This window comes from Talaromyces marneffei, chromosome 3 (genome assembly GCF_009556855.1).
Source record: "Talaromyces marneffei chromosome 3, complete sequence".
In the NCBI taxonomy this organism is placed as follows: Eukaryota; Fungi; Ascomycota; class Eurotiomycetes; order Eurotiales; family Trichocomaceae; genus Talaromyces; species Talaromyces marneffei.
The window spans coordinates 703,483-720,209 of record NC_072350.1 but is presented as its reverse complement, the minus strand read 5'-3'; the positions used below and the strand labels follow the sequence as shown (position 1 = coordinate 720,209).

At 47.2% G+C, this 16,727-nt stretch overlaps 6 protein-coding genes across 6 annotated transcripts; 3 read left to right on the top strand and 3 right to left on the bottom strand.

Moving 5' to 3' along the window:
- Positions 1-725: 725 nt before the first annotated feature.
- On the top strand, positions 726-1,743 carry EYB26_004010 (uncharacterized protein; the record flags this gene model as incomplete). Its single annotated transcript, XM_054263304.1, has 4 exons — positions 726-794; positions 864-1,019; positions 1,072-1,194; positions 1,243-1,743. 4 exons carry the CDS (start codon positions 726-728, stop codon positions 1,741-1,743), a joined length of 849 nt encoding a protein of 282 aa, XP_054119279.1.
- Positions 1,744-2,885: 1,142 nt separating this feature from the next.
- EYB26_004009 (uncharacterized protein) lies at positions 2,886-4,157 on the top strand (the record flags this gene model as incomplete). The annotated part of the gene is made up of 8 exons (XM_054263303.1): positions 2,886-3,039; positions 3,116-3,150; positions 3,202-3,287; positions 3,343-3,433; positions 3,493-3,622; positions 3,687-3,743; positions 3,794-3,842; positions 3,896-4,157. The coding sequence occupies 8 exons, from the start codon at positions 2,886-2,888 to the stop codon at positions 4,155-4,157; spliced, it is 864 nt and encodes a 287-aa protein (XP_054119278.1).
- A 1,179-nt stretch (positions 4,158-5,336) lies between these two features.
- EYB26_004008 (uncharacterized protein) lies at positions 5,337-7,059 on the top strand (the record flags this gene model as incomplete). The annotated part of the gene is made up of 3 exons (XM_054263302.1): positions 5,337-5,946; positions 5,999-6,645; positions 6,703-7,059. The coding sequence occupies 3 exons, from the start codon at positions 5,337-5,339 to the stop codon at positions 7,057-7,059; spliced, it is 1,614 nt and encodes a 537-aa protein (XP_054119277.1).
- An 868-nt stretch (positions 7,060-7,927) lies between these two features.
- EYB26_004007 (uncharacterized protein) lies at positions 7,928-9,005 on the bottom strand (the record flags this gene model as incomplete). Its single annotated transcript, XM_054263301.1, has 2 exons — positions 7,928-8,584; positions 8,676-9,005. The coding sequence occupies 2 exons, from the start codon at positions 9,003-9,005 to the stop codon at positions 7,928-7,930; spliced, it is 987 nt and encodes a 328-aa protein (XP_054119276.1).
- A 2,888-nt stretch (positions 9,006-11,893) lies between these two features.
- Positions 11,894-13,307, bottom strand: EYB26_004006 (uncharacterized protein; the record flags this gene model as incomplete). Its single annotated transcript, XM_054263300.1, has 2 exons — positions 11,894-12,565; positions 12,795-13,307. The coding sequence occupies 2 exons, from the start codon at positions 13,305-13,307 to the stop codon at positions 11,894-11,896; spliced, it is 1,185 nt and encodes a 394-aa protein (XP_054119275.1).
- A 1,424-nt stretch (positions 13,308-14,731) lies between these two features.
- EYB26_004005 (uncharacterized protein) lies at positions 14,732-16,507 on the bottom strand (the record flags this gene model as incomplete). Its single annotated transcript, XM_054263299.1, has 1 exon — positions 14,732-16,507. One exon carries the CDS (start codon positions 16,505-16,507, stop codon positions 14,732-14,734), a length of 1,776 nt encoding a protein of 591 aa, XP_054119274.1.
- Positions 16,508-16,727: the final 220 nt, after the last annotated feature.

The window sequence follows — 16,727 nt, the reverse complement described above, 5'->3', positions numbered from 1 at the left end:
ATACAGAAATTACGGCCGTCTGTCGCGTCCAGAGCCCACCCGGAAACCCACTTTGATAATAATTGATTACGAGCACATACGGACAGCCCCTTCCTCCCGATCACCTTCCCTCACAAGTGAACAACCTCCTCTCCATACACCACCACCACCACCACCCACCACACTCCCCAACACCACTCCTGCCCTTCGTAGGCCATTCCTTTCATTCACTCGTTTCAGCTCGTTCTTGTCTACGACTCCTTTCTTTCAACTATTTGCTTCCGCGATCTATACCTACCATCTTATACTTTCCTTCTGTTTACCTTCTTCTCCCCCTACTGCAGCCTGGTGCTGATCTGGTCTTTGACATCGAAATCCTTACCGTGCCTCGGCAGCCAACCACTCGATAAAGCCAACCTCCTCTCCTCTTGCGTATGCCATCGTCTACGATTATCTAGAGTCGATTCTGATTGTTGTGGTTGATCTTCCTTGGGTATCGCATCTGGTTCCGACGGTGTTACTTCGACACGTTTCCTCGCCGCACGTATCCGTCGCCTTGATTGGGGGTTTCGTGAACAAATTATCTTTTCGCTTCAATACAGTGACACCATCTTAAACGAGGTTATATTATAATATCGTCTGCGGCTGCGATTCTTCCCGTCGACATCAAACCGCTTCATGCTCTGGTGATTGCATCGCCACTACCACACAAACAAACACTCCCTAAACATCAACACATCACCGCAATGGCTCGATTCAGCACAAGTAATATTCTGGGCGATCCCTTCGCATTGGCCACTATTTCTATATCAATCGTACGTGAAACCACATGTCGATATCGCGCTCGCATCCACCGATCAAAACGAATGCTGACATACTTCTAGCTTGCATGGCTCATCTCCTTTATTGGTTCAATCATTGCCAATGTTCAGACGGATTTCCCCAACTATGTTTGGTGGGCGGTCGCCTACATGATTTGTGTCATCACTGGAATCATTATTGTTACGGGTTCTGACACTAGCCTTACTTATGGCAATGCGGTATGTGCTAACAACATGTGCGAATCTACGCAAATGCTGACAGCTGTTTCAGATTACTGGATATCTTTCTGCTGGTCTTGTATTCACCACATTGGCTGTGAACTCCTTGGTTTACCAACCCCAATCATCGAAGCAGGCCGCTGCCGCTGGTTTCATCTTATTGTCTATGGTCATTGTAAGTGTGTCTGACCATTGTTCTTGGTATCATTGCTAATAGCGATAGATCATTTGGATATTCTACTTTGGTTCCACGCCCCAGGCAAGCCACCGCCGGACAATCGACTCTTTCGCACTGAACAAAGAAGGCAAGTCGTATCAGAACAGCCGCCCGCAATCCAACGGATTCGGTACTCGTCCTGGTACCACTGTCAGCCAGCCTCCTCAGATGTACACTTCTGCTCAGCTCAACGGCTTTGAGACATCGTCCCCCATGTCCGGCTACCCAGGCGGCCCGCCAGGCTCTGACAAGCGCAACACAACTGCCACAAACTTCCCCACTGGCGGTAACGTGGACTCTTCTAATGAAGTCAGCCAACCAACGGAATATCCCTACAAGGCCAAGGCCATCTACTCATACGACGCGAACCCCGATGATGCCAATGAAATCAGTTTCGCCAAGGGCGAGGAACTCGAAGTATCCGATGTCAGTGGCCGATGGTGGCAAGCAAGACGAGCAAACGGAGAGACAGGTATCGCACCGTCAAATTATCTCATCTTGCTTTAGTCTTTTTGTCCTGTAATGGCAAAATGAAAAAAGCACATTTGAAGATGATAATATAAAACAACAAAATTCTCCAATGAATGTTTGCTCATTAATGCGATTTCCGCCTCGGCGTCATACACCAGTTTACTTTGATACTTTGATACCCTTGTGACAGGATCATCCTGCGGCATTTTCTTTTCTGACTGATTTTTCAATCTCCTTGTCCTCTTCTCATCGTCTTCGGTTAACACGTCATGTCATGTTGCGATGGGATTTGATTATCACCTTCTCATGACCATAGTATTGGGCTTTTTTTCCGTCTTTTGTTTTGTTTTCGTTGCTGTCTGTTCAATTGTGATGCTCAATTAGGAGAGTGTGGGTTTTGACTAAATTGGATGACTCAGTGTCAGTGGTTGTGTAGAATATGTGTCATTTCGTACTCAATCAATTCAATTCAAGCAATCTCGATCCTCTCTCGAATTTATGAAGCCTTTTATGCACAGATAAGATATCAGGATGAATTTCTGATTGGCTGCTAGTCTCCGAACTCTCTCTATATATTGACCGTTTCCGGACTAGCGCATTAAGACTCAAGTCACAAGTGGATCGCCTTAAATCATAAATCGGATTAAGTTGGCCAATCACGGAACATATTTCCTCCTATTTTTTTTTTCGCTGGCATCTGACATCGAAAGCCTCGGAAAGAGCATATTATTTGTCCTCGTTTCTGCTTCCGACCTTCCATATCGAGTTCTTTTCCTTTCCTGTTCTTTCTCTTCTTGCTGTGGTTCCTGTCTGGTAACCAATACTTTTACAAAGGGATTGTGCGCGCTTGTCGCCGTCAACCTCAACTCATCGTGCGAAACAATCTGCTCTTCCCAGTGAAAACCCCCACAAAACCCGGGAGAACTTTTTCTTGGAATGGATCTTGTTTTCTCGAGTCATTGCCCACTTTGGGTCCGATCCATGTATAAATGTTTTAAAGTTTGGTTGGACCGGAAGCTCGTAGTGATCTTATATAAGGATACTGTCATATGAACCAGTTCAACTCCTCTTCTTCTTTTCCAGCAGTATTCGTATGAATTATCTTTCTGCTCCTTTTCCAATACAACTCGCATTGCTATAGAAGGTCCCCCCCCCCCCCTCGACCTTTCTCGTTCATCATGGCTGGCGAGAATATCCCCGTAGCAGCCAACGTGCTAGGCACAATCGGTACGGTATTCTGGTGCATTCAGCTCGTGCCTCAGATATGGCACAATTGGCGACATAAGAAGACCGATGGATTACCGGCGAGTATGATGTTATTGTGGGCTGTTTGTATGTCTTCTTTTTTTTTCCCCACATGGTTGTCTTGTATACATTTGACGGGGTGCTCATGTTGGGATTTGTGCAGGCTCGATGCCGTTTGGCGTATATATGATTCTTCAGGTGTGTTTATCATTGTACAGATAAATGGAAGTGTGCTAATTCGTGTTGTAGAACGTCAATATTCCACTTCAGATCCAGCCTCAGATATTTGGATTCTTTGGCTTTGTTAGCTGGGGCCAAATACTTTATTATAACCAGTGAGTCGCGCCCATCCACGCTTTTTTATGACTGCTTACTCACCTGTTTTTCTAGTGAATACTCACAGCTCAAGGCAACCCTTCTCGTCATCGTCTCTTGTCTCCTCTGCGGTGGTTTTGAGGTTCTGTTCATTCTTACTTTACGGGTACGTCAAAATCTTCAGAGCATTCCACCGAAATAATTGACGCTGACGAATTTTGATAGATACCATACCACAAGGGTATAACATGGCCAGTTCTGATTTTCGGCGTCGTAGCTGCTATCATGCTGGCCGTCGGCTTTGTCCCGCTTTACTTTGAAATCTGGAAACGGAGAGGACGGGTTGCAGGAGTTAGTAAGTTATAGTCCTTTCACATACAGCCTGCTCGGTCCGAAAAATGCTAACGGCTTGTCACCAGACTGGGTCTTTCTGAGCGTCGATAGCTTAGGAGCTCTCTTCTCGCTTTTTGCACTTGGTAAGTTCACCTCTGGACGATTGTTGCAGAGATACTGACTGGTTCAATAGCGGCACAAGGCACATTCGATATTCTCGGTGGAATACTCTATATTGTCGTGTAAGTCGATACCATTAACGACTTGATATCCCTCAAACTAACCACAAATGTAGCTTCCTCGCCGAAGTAGGCATATTCTCGAGCCATATTATATGGCGTTTCCGTCATCGGAAACTTCTGCGAGCGGCCAAAGAGAGCGGAAAAAGTGTCGATGAGCTGCTTGCCGAGATGGAGGAGGGTAAAGACATAGAAAACGAGACGAAGGCCTCATCTGTGGTACAGAAGCCAGTGGACCAAGGTGTGTCTACAGATGAAGCAACGGCATCGGCATCAAGATCGCGAGAAGAAAGGGATCTCGAGCGCGGTTCGGATTGATTCCTGCACTGTTTATTTGGTTGAGGCCTTTGTGATTGGAGATGCGGTTGCATTTGCGTTTGCATGATCTGGATGATCACGGAGTTTGTTTGCTTATTCCTTGCATTATCAAAAGCTTTGATAGACCAGCATATAGAGATCATAAAACTGAATACCAGAAATTAATAAGTGTATCCACGGTCAATAGATCCAGAACATATGTTAAGCCAGCGGACATTACGCGCGGAGCCGTTGTGGATCATCTTACAGAGCAGACCCTGGTGATATCAGGCATTAATCTAGGTTCTAGAGTATGTTTCTAGACCATCTGGTAGTGATTGATTTCCGGGTTCAGATTGCTCGGTACATAACGAGCTGAATGAGAATGAGTACGCGTACGACCCGAGGGCCGGAATATCCAGACGATGCTGTGAAATCGCGAAAGACATCGCAACGTGTATCACCAAGATTGATCTATTGTTTGTTGTTTAGATCGAGAAGAAGAATAATAATTGTAGATTGTTGTCCGATGAGTAAATTAAGAGGTGTTTCTAGTCGACTGAAATGCTGGCCACCTTTGCACAGGCCCAATGTCTCTGCATTCAATCACATGACTTGGAGCTGGACGGATGGATTGCTCCAGAAACTAAATCATCTTCTATCTTGAGAGCTTCATCAACAACAAAACGACGCAACGCCGTATTCCCTATCTGAATCATTAGCTGGCAGACAGCTACTGTGTTCACCACGTCGTTATCCAGACACGTCCCAGCAGTCCTAATGATTCAATCTCTTATCCGCCACCACCTCCACTGCTAATTTCACCACCACACTCACGATAGCCAACTTGCCTTGCGAGCTCCCGAGCTTCTCATTGTGACATTTTCACAATTTGCATACTATATCCGAAGCATTACCTCCATGTTTCGTTACTAGATTGACAAAACATCAGCAACCCTGCAGCATTATCGAGCCAATCCTTCCAAACCAAGCCGCCTTACGAAGACCACGAGGACACCCATAGCTACGTCCGAGCTAGCGCTTTAATATCAGGTTTTTGCCGCATTCGCCCTCCGAAAATAAGCCTTTTGCCATAAGTTTGCAAACAAGCGGATAACATTGAATTTTTGAATCCGAGTCTTGTCGTCGCAATAGCGACGACTCCTTCGTCCGGTTGCCATATCATCCGGCACCATCGAGATGGCGCCCCGACGAATCTGGGTCAAACGACCTGATGCGTCTGCCACTCTAGTGTCGATGCCGGAAGATAGCGTCGTTGACGAACTACGAGATCATGTCTTACGCAAATACTCGAATTCTCTCGGACGGACGTTTGACTCGCCGGATTTGATGGTGCGGATAGTACCCCGAGCGACTCTGAAAGGAGCAGTTGCACCGGATCGGTTTCTAAGCCCGGAAGAGTCTTTGTTTGATTTGATTGATCAGCATTATCCTGGAGGACAAACCGTCGAGGAGGCTCTCATCATTGAGGCACCCACTCGCCGAACCCCAATAAAGCCATCACCTCGCCAGTCATTTTACTATCATGCGGAGCCGAGTGAACATGGCGAATACTTTCCTCTGATGCCCGTTCCAATCAGCGTTGGAACACCACCAGGCCATCCAACAAGTTCTAGCAATAGTAGTACGGGTGCGGCTCATCCAGCACCTGCCATGTCTGTCCTTACAACTGGCAAAGTGCCCCCTCTTCCTTCACCAGGGAGCCGTCCCTCTCGACACCCACGAAGACCTCCATTCCCTCGACACACAACCGCTTCGCCAACTCTGGTGGCATCAGCAATGCCAAAAGGTATGTCAATTCCGGATCCCACGTTTCTATAAACTATACTAATTTTCTGTAGACCCAAGTCTTGTCGTCAACGGACAAGCAGGTTCGTCACAACCGTCCTTGCCCACGCCGCCAGCGCCAGCACCTCCGTCGGAATCACCGACACATGCTGTGCTCAATCCAGTAGTGAGAACGGCTTCCCCTCGTCCGGCACGTAGAGCAAAGAAGATTATTACCTCTCCAAATACAGGAGCTTTTGGAGGATTGATTGAAGGCACAGTCCCTCCAATCAATGTGCTCATTGTTGAAGACAATGTTATCAACCAGAAACTGCTTGAGGCATTCATGAAACGTCTTAGCGTCCGATGGCAGTGCGCTCAGAATGGTGAGGTGGCAGTAAAAAAGTGGCGACAGGGAGGGTTTCACTTGGTTTTGATGGATATCCAGCTTCCTGTTATGAACGGACTAGATGCTACGAAAGAAATTCGACGGTTGGAACGGTTGAATGGAATTGGTGTTTTCTCCAAGACGGCATCTGGGCGTTCAAGTGCTACACCTTCGTCTTCTGTGCCGGCGGACACTCCGTTGAAAGAGGAGGATACCTTGCAAGATTTATCGCTATTCAAGAGTCCAGTGATTATAGTGGCATTGACGGCTAGCAGTTTGCAAAGTGACCGACACGAAGCTCTGGCTGCTGGCTGCAACGACTTTTTGACCAAGGTATGTTATTTCATTTCACGATGTAATTGCGCTACACATGTCTAATTTGCTGTATAGCCCATTGGATTTCCATGGTTGGAACAAAAAGTCACCGAATGGGGCTGCATGCAAGCTTTGATTGATTTCGAGGGTTGGCGGAAATGGCGAGGATACGAAGACTCCCCGCAAAGCATTGGCGCTACATGGGAGAAGACGACATCCACACACTCCCCATCGCGTACACGGAACAACGTCACCATTCACGCTTTGAAGGTTTCTACCACTGACTCTCCCAAGAAAGACAGCGCACGCATTTCAATCGAACCAGATGCGCCAGGAAGCAGCAGCAGCAAGGATGAAGATATTGAGGTCCCAGTCATTCAAGAACTAGCGCAAGAACTCCAAACAGCGGAGTCATTGATAAACGGTGTGTGACAAGCAATGAATCGAAGATTGTTTCGACACGTTCTGAGATGATTTTGCATTTGCATTCTGTCATGCATCAATAGTCTGTCTGGTGTGGTGTTTAGCACACTTTTCATAACTCGTCATACTCTTCTGTGTTTTGTGATGATTTTTTTTTTGATTTTTTTTTTTTTTTAAATCTCAGATACCCATTTCCGTAACTGTTTATGTTCCTATTCTTATCGTTCCATGCTTTAAACTCATTTGCAAGTTATATTTAATTCATCATGGCCCCCCGCGCCCCCACAACCACTTTCTCTGTACACGGCATTCTTCCTCATTTATTCGAATTGTATAATATACTACTTATTCATTACCAGATATACGATGGGAATGTAACATTTAAGGAGGTGTTTATTCATATCATACCTAGTTTCAAAACTCTAGATAGATGCTCAGTGTCCATCGCCAAAACCCTGGTTTAAGTTTCCTTATCTGATGCCGAGATACTGATGTCAACTGTAACTAACATGGTCACGAAATAAGATTCAATTCTTATCAGCCTTGAAAGTAGGTAACTATCAAGTGAATCCAGCACGTACGTAAAGTAGCGTAGTGTAGTATAGATGGAAAGGGGTTGAGAAGTATCTTCAAGTATATATATGTACATCTGTAAGGGAGAGAAAAAAAACAATCATAGCTCCTGGCCTGAGTAACTCCATGGTCCTGCCTGAACGAGAGAAATATGTATGAAAGAAAAGAAAAGAAAGAAAAAATAAAGGCGCCGTATTAAAAAAAAAAAAAAAAAAAAAGTAAATGTAAATGCAACATGAAGAGTGGATATCAAATATAAAACGTTTTCTTTTCAGGAAGGTCGTCGTGTGTCTTAGGTATCACTTTATCGCCGCCACATCATATTCCCCCCTCTTGGTAATAAGTTCTCCTTGAGAACGAGTAATTCACTCTTCAACCTCGAATTCTCATCTTGCAGTTCGTGGATATATGATAATGCGTTTGTGAGAATCTCTGATTTATTCTGTTGCTGTTGCTCTGATTGCCGTCTTCCCACCGACGCGGTCTCGCCACGCGAAGGTTGACAGACTGAGTGTTTCCTGGGTCCTTTATTGGATGCTAACTGTGTGCTCGTAAAGCCTCCGGGCCGGGGGATAGCGTTCCCCAGCGCCAGAAACTTGGCGTTCATGTTTGTCCGGTACCGTTTCTCGATGGCGTTGTGGGCCGCCTTTTTCCGTTTCATGACGGCGGCTGCATCGGTGTCTTGTGCGTGTACTCCTGACCGGGAGGATTTGGTATTCGATATTTTGGAGGAGATTGTGGATTTGGGCGAGGCGAGTGGGGAAGACGGGGAGGAGGTTGAGGATGACGAGGATGCATTGGAGGGTTTTCGAGGGCTTGTGTTGTTGGTATTATTGGTTGTGGTGTTGTCGTTCTGTTGGGAGGATGTTCGTGAGGTGACACCAATGGCATCGACGGGGGATAAGCTGCCGCTTTTGATGTCGTTGTTATGTGATGGGGACCACATCTCGCTCTCGGGATCCTGGCACGAGAATATTAGTATGCTGCTACCTAGTCATGCATGCAATGTAATAGCAGTAAGTGGAGAACAATGAATGGGCCAAGACACATACTGAAAGAGGAGATGCGTCAGACAAGGCATCCTCAGTCTTGATCGTGTAACCTCCATACCCCGCCGGAGAACCATGGTTGCTCGTGGCGTATGAAGTGCGAGGCTCGAGTTCAACAAGGCCAGCACCCTCCGAGAATGGATGGAAGGTCTGATCGGCACCGAAGGAGTCCCAAGGCAGCATTTCAAAGGGGTCTTTAGTCAGCCATTCGGTGTCAGAGGGCTGGTAGGAGATGAGATTGGATGGGTCGATGTTGTCACTCATATCTGCAGAAAACCCTATCGGCTTTGTGAAATCGAGTGGCGATTCGAATGTGGACTGGAAGTCGGTCATGTCTGGCAAACGCCGGTTTGCTCTTGTGTTAGAGTGCAGTGCCAGGCGTGATGGGGTTCTTGTCTTTGATTGCTTTTGGGGGCTGTTTGTCGTTTGACTGACTGCGTGAACTTGACTCAACAGATCGAACTTGTATGTAGACACCCGAGACAGCGTGAGTAAGACGAGTCAATGTAACCGAGTGTCAATGCTTCCAAGGTTATGTAGACAATATAAAAAAGGTCGGTGTCGAAGTCAAGTGCGAATTCGATAAATGATATCAAGCAAGGCTTGTCAATGTTTTTGCTGGTGGTTTGTGGGGATAGAGTTGGAATAGAAATGTCAAGATGTATGTGGTACCTGGGGGAAGGGGGGTCCTCTGAAATATTTTATATATAAATCTGGGAATGGACACTGACAGTAGCTTCAGCCAAGGCTTGTCAGAGTCTTGTTGATGGCCTGTGGGGATGGAGTTGGAATGGAAATGTCAAGATGTTATGTATGGTACCCGGGGGCCCTCTGAAATATTTTATATAAAAAAATCCGGAAATGGATAGGCAGATTACGCCGGCCGATAGGAGCTTTATGAAAAAAGAAAAAAAAAAAAAGTGAAAGAGAAAGAGCCGTGCCCGGCGCCGCAACGGTTACATGAAAGTCCGCCTCTGGATAAACCTTTAACTCAACTATGCTGACTGGGAAGAACATGGCATGGAAAGTTAGTGCTTGATCGGAGAACGGCGGGCACATGCTACAGGGAGCTCGACAAGGTCTCGACTCGGCTCCATCCAAGCCACTGGGATGTCAACAATGTTTGAAATGTGATCCACGATGAGGGGCGTCATTGAAGCCATGGGCAAATCTAACTTGAGCGGGGCCGTGTTTGTTGTTCTTCTCCTCTTGCTGGGCTGGGGATATTCTTCCATCCGCGGAGTTCCACCAAGCCCAGAGTGGTGCTGCTGGTTGTACAATCCCGAAGTCTCTGGCTGTACGCAGGCCGCCGGTTTGGGATGTCTCTTTGACAGGCGTCTGCATCAGTGCGTCGTCGAGAGCTGCTGGCATTGATGAGAGCGTTAGCTAGCCAGAGTGTATAACCGTAGTATACTCATCGCAGTAGTACATAGTTACCATGTAACTAACTAACTGACTAACTAGTTAGTTAGCACGAACAGAGCAAAGGTGTCTGGCCAGCGGTGGGTCTGGCTGCAGCTGTCAAAAAGTGGCGGCGCGTGAGATGGACGAACCATAGACATGGTCTCGGGGCACGACTTCATATCCTTTCGAGCCGATCACATAGTTAGTTACTATCTACCTGTCTACATGCTACGCGGATTGCCCGGCAGGCGCACGCACCCAACTGACAGCTACGAGACAGACTCATCAGATTTCAGGATACTCGACGTCGCAACTTAGCACAAGCAAACAGAAACTCAAAAGCGTGAAAAGCGCTGTTGGAGAGACCAATTGGACGCCTCGGCGAAAGGTCGGTCGTGTTCGCTGCCGAAATCCCCCTGGTCCTTCCGCCCGGCCCTCGTTCGGCTCGGATTCTTCTGCAAAAACCTCACCTTTTGTCTGGACTCTGTCGTACTAAGTAGAGCCTCGACGATGTCATGGGTGCTGTGGGGTGGCAGTCTGATACACTCACTCTTCATGAGGATCTATCACATCTACCCGTTTTGACCTACCAGGGGGTCCTAAACTACATACTACGTCGTAGTACGTATAGGACTCTGATACCATACCGCCGGTACGTACTCTGGAGATCACAACTCGAGACAAGACCACGGAATCGGCACCATCGTAGCCAATGTAATGTATACATCTCAAGGTCCCCGTCCATGGCGGCAATCACGCACGGCAATCTGCGGTCTGCAGTCTGCAGTCTGCCGTCTGCCATCTACTGAATGGCTTCATGGCGACTACGGAAGCATAACCGAGCAGCGTCTGCACTAGGCATCATCCGCCTTCCCCTAGCCCTAACCCATTGCAGGCCGAAGTTTGAGCTGCCTAAACAAAAACAAAGCAAGAAACAAGGAGTTAGGGCTAACTAACTAACTTACCGGCATTTGCCATGGAAGATGGGAACGTCAATGGAATTATTGCGGCCCCGAACCACGACCGAAAGCCGAAAACCGTTGATCTGATGTCGTCACTTTCTCTCCCTTCAATGTTTGCTCTTCTCCAAGACGCACCCAAGGACCTTGGAGATGTTTCATCTTCGTGCTGCCTGCGTCTTTGTGCTGTCGGCTGGTTCCGACAGAGAACTTACTTCGTAGTCATACACGGAGACTAGGTTAGGTTAGTTACGTTAGTTTAACTACTCTGTAGTATGTAATGTAACTATTTACGCAGCACAGGAGCGTGCTTCTCCTGATCGATGCATCCACGGATCTAGTGATTCTAGTCTAGTGTGCGGATACCAGATAAGCTCAATCGGAAAATTATTTTCGGCCTCTCCTGCCTACATACTACGTAGTCAGACCCAGGGGAGAAGCTATTTTCCGATTAGTTTTCGAATACGAAAAACCATCGGTATATCGAATCGGCTTAGTATGCCCTGATGTCAAGGTTTGGTTTTTTTTTTTTTTCTTTGGCCTGGTAGACGGATGTTCTGGCGCCGAATGATACCACCGAGACAAATAACAGATGTTGTTTGCATTATCCTTTCAACGCCGACTTGGTCCATGTCTATACGGGTGAGTCACTCATGTCTAGATGTTCCAGATGTCCAGTTTGACTGGCGTCTGTCTGTCCCTGTCTTTACATCCCCCAACTTTTATACATAGCTTATGATATGGATACGCAACAACACACAAAAAGTCAACCAGAATTCGCTGGTGAATGAATTGGATATATGATATGATACATGATTATACTGTACAAGGTGGTGAATGTCTGTAATAGATATGACATTAAACTTCCACCTTCGTGGGAATCTTGACCTGGCCCTTCTTCCTGTCGTAAGTCGGCACGCCATATCGTTGGCCAGGAGCCAAGTGGCCACGGCCGTCTGGACCTGTAGTCTCCTTGCTGACCACAACATCCTTGAAGCGGAATTCGAATCTGGAGGTCTCCGGCTGAAGTCGGGTCAATCGCTTCTCGGCCTTTTCCTTTGCAATTCTCTTTCGTTGTTGTTCTAGTTTGTCAGACTGCTTCACGCGTTCTTGATATCGTTCCATGTATTCACGACGTTCCATTGAATCTGTTATCTTGTCTCGCTCAAGCGCAATCAATTGCGGGTGTGGTATACGAGCATCAGCAGGGAGCAGAACTTGCTGTTCTTCGTCACCCTTGCCAACCTTTTCATAACGTCTGGTCTCTGGTGTGATCAATGTCTCTACATTGACCTTCGCCTCTTCACCGTGTTCTAGAGCCGGGGCTGCCGAGAACACACGTCCAGCATCTACACGCGTGAACTGGCGCGATTCAGAGACAGGATAGAATATTTGTGGTGCCGTCAGGCGATGGACCGGGAGGTCATTGATAGACTCATGCACCGGCTGAGACTCGCCCCTCTCTGCTAACGGGGTGGTCGGAACCATCTCATGAATAGCCCGAGAGTATGGAACTGCCATTGATTTTCCCTATTTCATCTCCCGTCAGCAAAGCCCATTCACCATATAACGCATTGATATATGACGGTAAGATATGTAATCGCTTCAGAGAGTTGTAATTTTTGACTATTAGTAACCATTACCGGGCTGGGAGGCCCGGGTCTTGAAGACTAATCGATTTATGCTCATCATTGCAATATAGAGAGGATTCGAAAGGGGGCAGGTGACGTAGACACTTGAAGAAATAAAAAAAGCATACCTCGTTTTTCATCCGTTTCTCCAACTCCTTCAACCTCACCACAGCGCCCACTCGCCTCATATCCACGCGCATTTCAACACTAACACTTCGCACACTCTTTCCCTGCTGAGCAACTCGCTTATAGATCTCATTGGAAAGTTCCTCGCTAAGTATAGGCTCGGAAATGAATTGAGGGTTAAGAGGAAAAGGCGTTTTTGGCCCAGAGTTGTCCTCTGAGTCTGCATCATCTCTCCTGCTGGATGACTCTGAGCTTTCCTCGCCACCTCTGCGGTTTCGCAATTGTGTCACATAATTGGTTGTTCCGGGTATGTGGTATTTAAGCTGTGCGCCTGGTCCGTTCAGCCAGTCAAACATCTGTTCCCGTAGCCGCGTTTGCGCGACGCGCGAGGATGAGAGATGCCTTCGCGAAGAACATGGTGTTTGTGATATGTTATAGGTTGTGATGACTGTGGAAGAGGAAGGGGATGGGGAGATTGAGGAGAGGATACGGTTCGTCTTTACCCGAGGAGGCATGGTGACAGCTGAACGAGGGTAAACAGGGGAAAAGAGAAGAAATATGCTTGGAATAAAATCAAGCTCAGAATGCAGGAATAAATTATGCTTCGCTTGAGATAGTGCAACGAGAATTGAATGAGATGGTATACAATTGAGGGTGAAGCACCCTTGGTCGAAGGAGATGATGAGAAGAGAAAAGGAAAAATTGTTTTTCTCTGATTAGCCGTGAACGGGTCACATGACACGGGCCAATCAAACAGTGCAAACAAGCTTGGCGGAAGTAGCCGCTCTCAACTGGGAGAGCTGTATCAATTGTCTACTAAAGTATTTGAACGGTTCTATGTGAAAGGAAACAAACTCAATCAGAATAATGAAATATAATTCATATCAAGGTCCATAAGCGAAGAGGAATCCAAGTTCAGAAGAAACAATACCGATAAATAATAATGTCGCAGCCACAAACTTTCCAGATCTGTAAAGAACGCCTTCCACATGTGCAAGGTGTCAATCCAGTGCTAATAATAATAATACCAGTATGTAAGTGCTACAAAGACAAGACAAGCTTAGTAGTACATTCAATAGTCCATCATTCCTGACAGGAGTCTGACTCAGTACTGCATCAGCAGGACAGACAGACATGAATCGGAAAGCTGTTCTCGTCAGAGGAGCTTAAAAAAACAATAGGGAGGAGAGCAAAAGACAGATGATGATTTCAAGATGCAATAGAATGAGGGAATATCAAAAACACGTAAAATCTCAAAGCAAGCAATGCTGTAATGATCAAGGCATTGAATAATCTCAAGCACAAGCCTCTCGAGACTCAACTGCCCATACAAATTATCCATCCATGTTACTCATGCGCCGTAAGTGGATGCTGTTGTTGCAAGAAGGGGAATCACATGAGCAAGGCAGATCCGAAAAGAAAAAAAAAAAGAATTAGTACCATGAAGTCATGTTTCAGAACATCCTCCAAGGGCAAGAAGAATCCCAGAATCCATAGACAATTTTCGACTGAAAACATGATAATGCAAGTCAAGCAGACGGAATGATTATAAAAATAAGCCTGAGTGAGGATATGACAAGGAAGAAGTAAAGGGAAGAATAACAATGCAGGTCTTGGGAAAAGATAAGCAAACTCCCTGTCAATCAAACAATACAAATGTCGAAGTAACGCTGTGCGACCGAACCCGATGAATGTGTAATGGGGAATTTATGAAGAGGATGATTGTCGTATCAGCTGCAATGCAAAAGGAGGTGATATAAGACCTCCTTGAACCGACTCTAACTTGAAATTCCTATATCCCCAAGCGCCGTATAACCCAATAAATCATCAAACATGCCAGACATGACCGATCCGTAATATGATGTTGTTGCTTTTTTATAAAAAAAGATAATGGTGGTTGTGGTGCCTTGGATATACTCGATTGATCTCTTTCGACCATTCATCGGCCCATCATATAGTCGGGATAGACACTGCTGAAGCCGCCCATACCAGGTCCTTGGGCATTACCAGGGATGCCAGTACCAAAGGGAACAGGATTAAGAGCGTTAAGCCCATTGGCTCGAATGCCAAGCCCATTATTTGGACCAAATGCGTTGCCATTCGTCATCGAGGCGTGTGAGTTTGGCGGTGGCATAGGCCCATTTCGAGCACCCACAGGAAGCGCAAGACCAGGTGGAGCTGACAAGCCTGGAGGAGGGCCACTGGCGGTAGAAAACATGGCATTTGGCAAGGGACCGATACCAGCGCCGCCGTGTATAGGCGTCTGTGGACTGAGAGGCGTCGGAGGGTTGACACTGCTTCCCGGTTGTCCGCTGCGTACTCCAAGAGGATTCTTCGAGAAACTAAGACGAATACCAGTCTTGACGCTGTTGGAAAGCTTGTATCCATACAACTCGTTCAAAGCTTTGCTGGCCATTGCGACCTCATCAAATTCGACAAAACACATAGGACCGTTCTGCTTGTTGCGGAAACACAATCTCTTGTAACCACGTTGTTTGGAAAAGAGAGCCTTTAATTCTTCTTCCTGTGTATCAGCTGGAAGATTGCCAACATAAAGTGTGTTACATGGAGGATTCAAATCGTTCGGATTGGCAGCTGGTAAGCTATGGCGCGGATTATGCTGGTTGGGATAATGGAAAGGAGGATTGCCATTCATGTTCGGTGGCATCGCGTTTGAAGGAGTCGGCAATCCCATGCGACCGCCAGTGCCATTCGAGTAACCCTGGATGGGCGGTGAAGCGACATTTGTGGATAATGATAGGTTGGCAAAACGGCTAGTCGGGATTGAAGGATTGGTCGAACGCCGCGTGAGAGGTATGTTTCCATGTCCGTTTTGCGCATAGCCAACGGGGTCTTTGAGCAACTCGCCGGTCTCCTCATCCAGATCTTGGTCGATAACTGACTTGCCGCTTACGCGTGGCAATTCTCCAAGCCCACTGCCTATCGGTGATCGAGGTGAGAAAAGGCTATGGATCCGGGAGTTGGTGTCTGGAGCAGGAAGCGGTTCGTTGGCACTAGGCTGCTGCGAGGCACCATTGGTCATTGTTTGGAACGTGCCATTGAAGCGAGACGACTGGCGAGCAGTCGGCCCTGGAAGACCACGGGTAGCGGTGTGATCAATGGTATTACGACGGTTCGGAAGCGGCCCAGGGAACATCTCAACTATCATGTTGGCTTCATTGCTGGTATTGGGCTTGCCATCCAACATGGCTCGCGCTTCTTCGGCGGCAATAACTGTATTGAATCGTGCAATCGCAGAGAGAAATTTGCCATCCTCAGGAAGTTCGGATGGGACGAAGTCAGCGTCGACGAAATCCTTCGCGAAAAGGAACATGCTTCGTAGTGCCTCTCGACTGGTATTTTGGGGCAGTCTACGCATCAAGATAGCAGCGCCGCTGCCCATGCGGTGGAAGCCATTCATGGGAGGCGACAGATCAGCTTCAGTGAGTCGCATACCGTTTGTACCTAGACTATCAAAGGACGAGCCGGCTCCAATCGGGGAAAAGGGGTAGGAAAAAGAGGAGCTCAAAGACGCGGGAGGTTGAGAAATAGCGGAGTTGTACACGTCGGTCGACATCGCATTATGCAAGCCAGATGGCCCTTGTGACAAAGACTGGGGAGATGATGTGCCGGACGATACTGATGTAGCGCGCTGGTTCGTACCAAAAGACCCAGGGCTGGTGCGGCTGGACTGCGTCGTTGAGCTGCCGACCATGCCTCGTCCAAGAAGTGATAGGGAAGACGACGGGTGGGCGAGCTCTGAAAGCCAGGAATCACAATAGAATACGTCGTTGAGCTGAGATCGAGAAAAAGAAGCCTATTGTCCTCGATCAGACGCGACCGTAATGTGGCGTAACCGTATTGCGAATGAGTCGAAGCGGTTCACGGTGGGCTTAGGATGCGACGCGGTAATCGAGAGCTCTGGTGCAGATCTG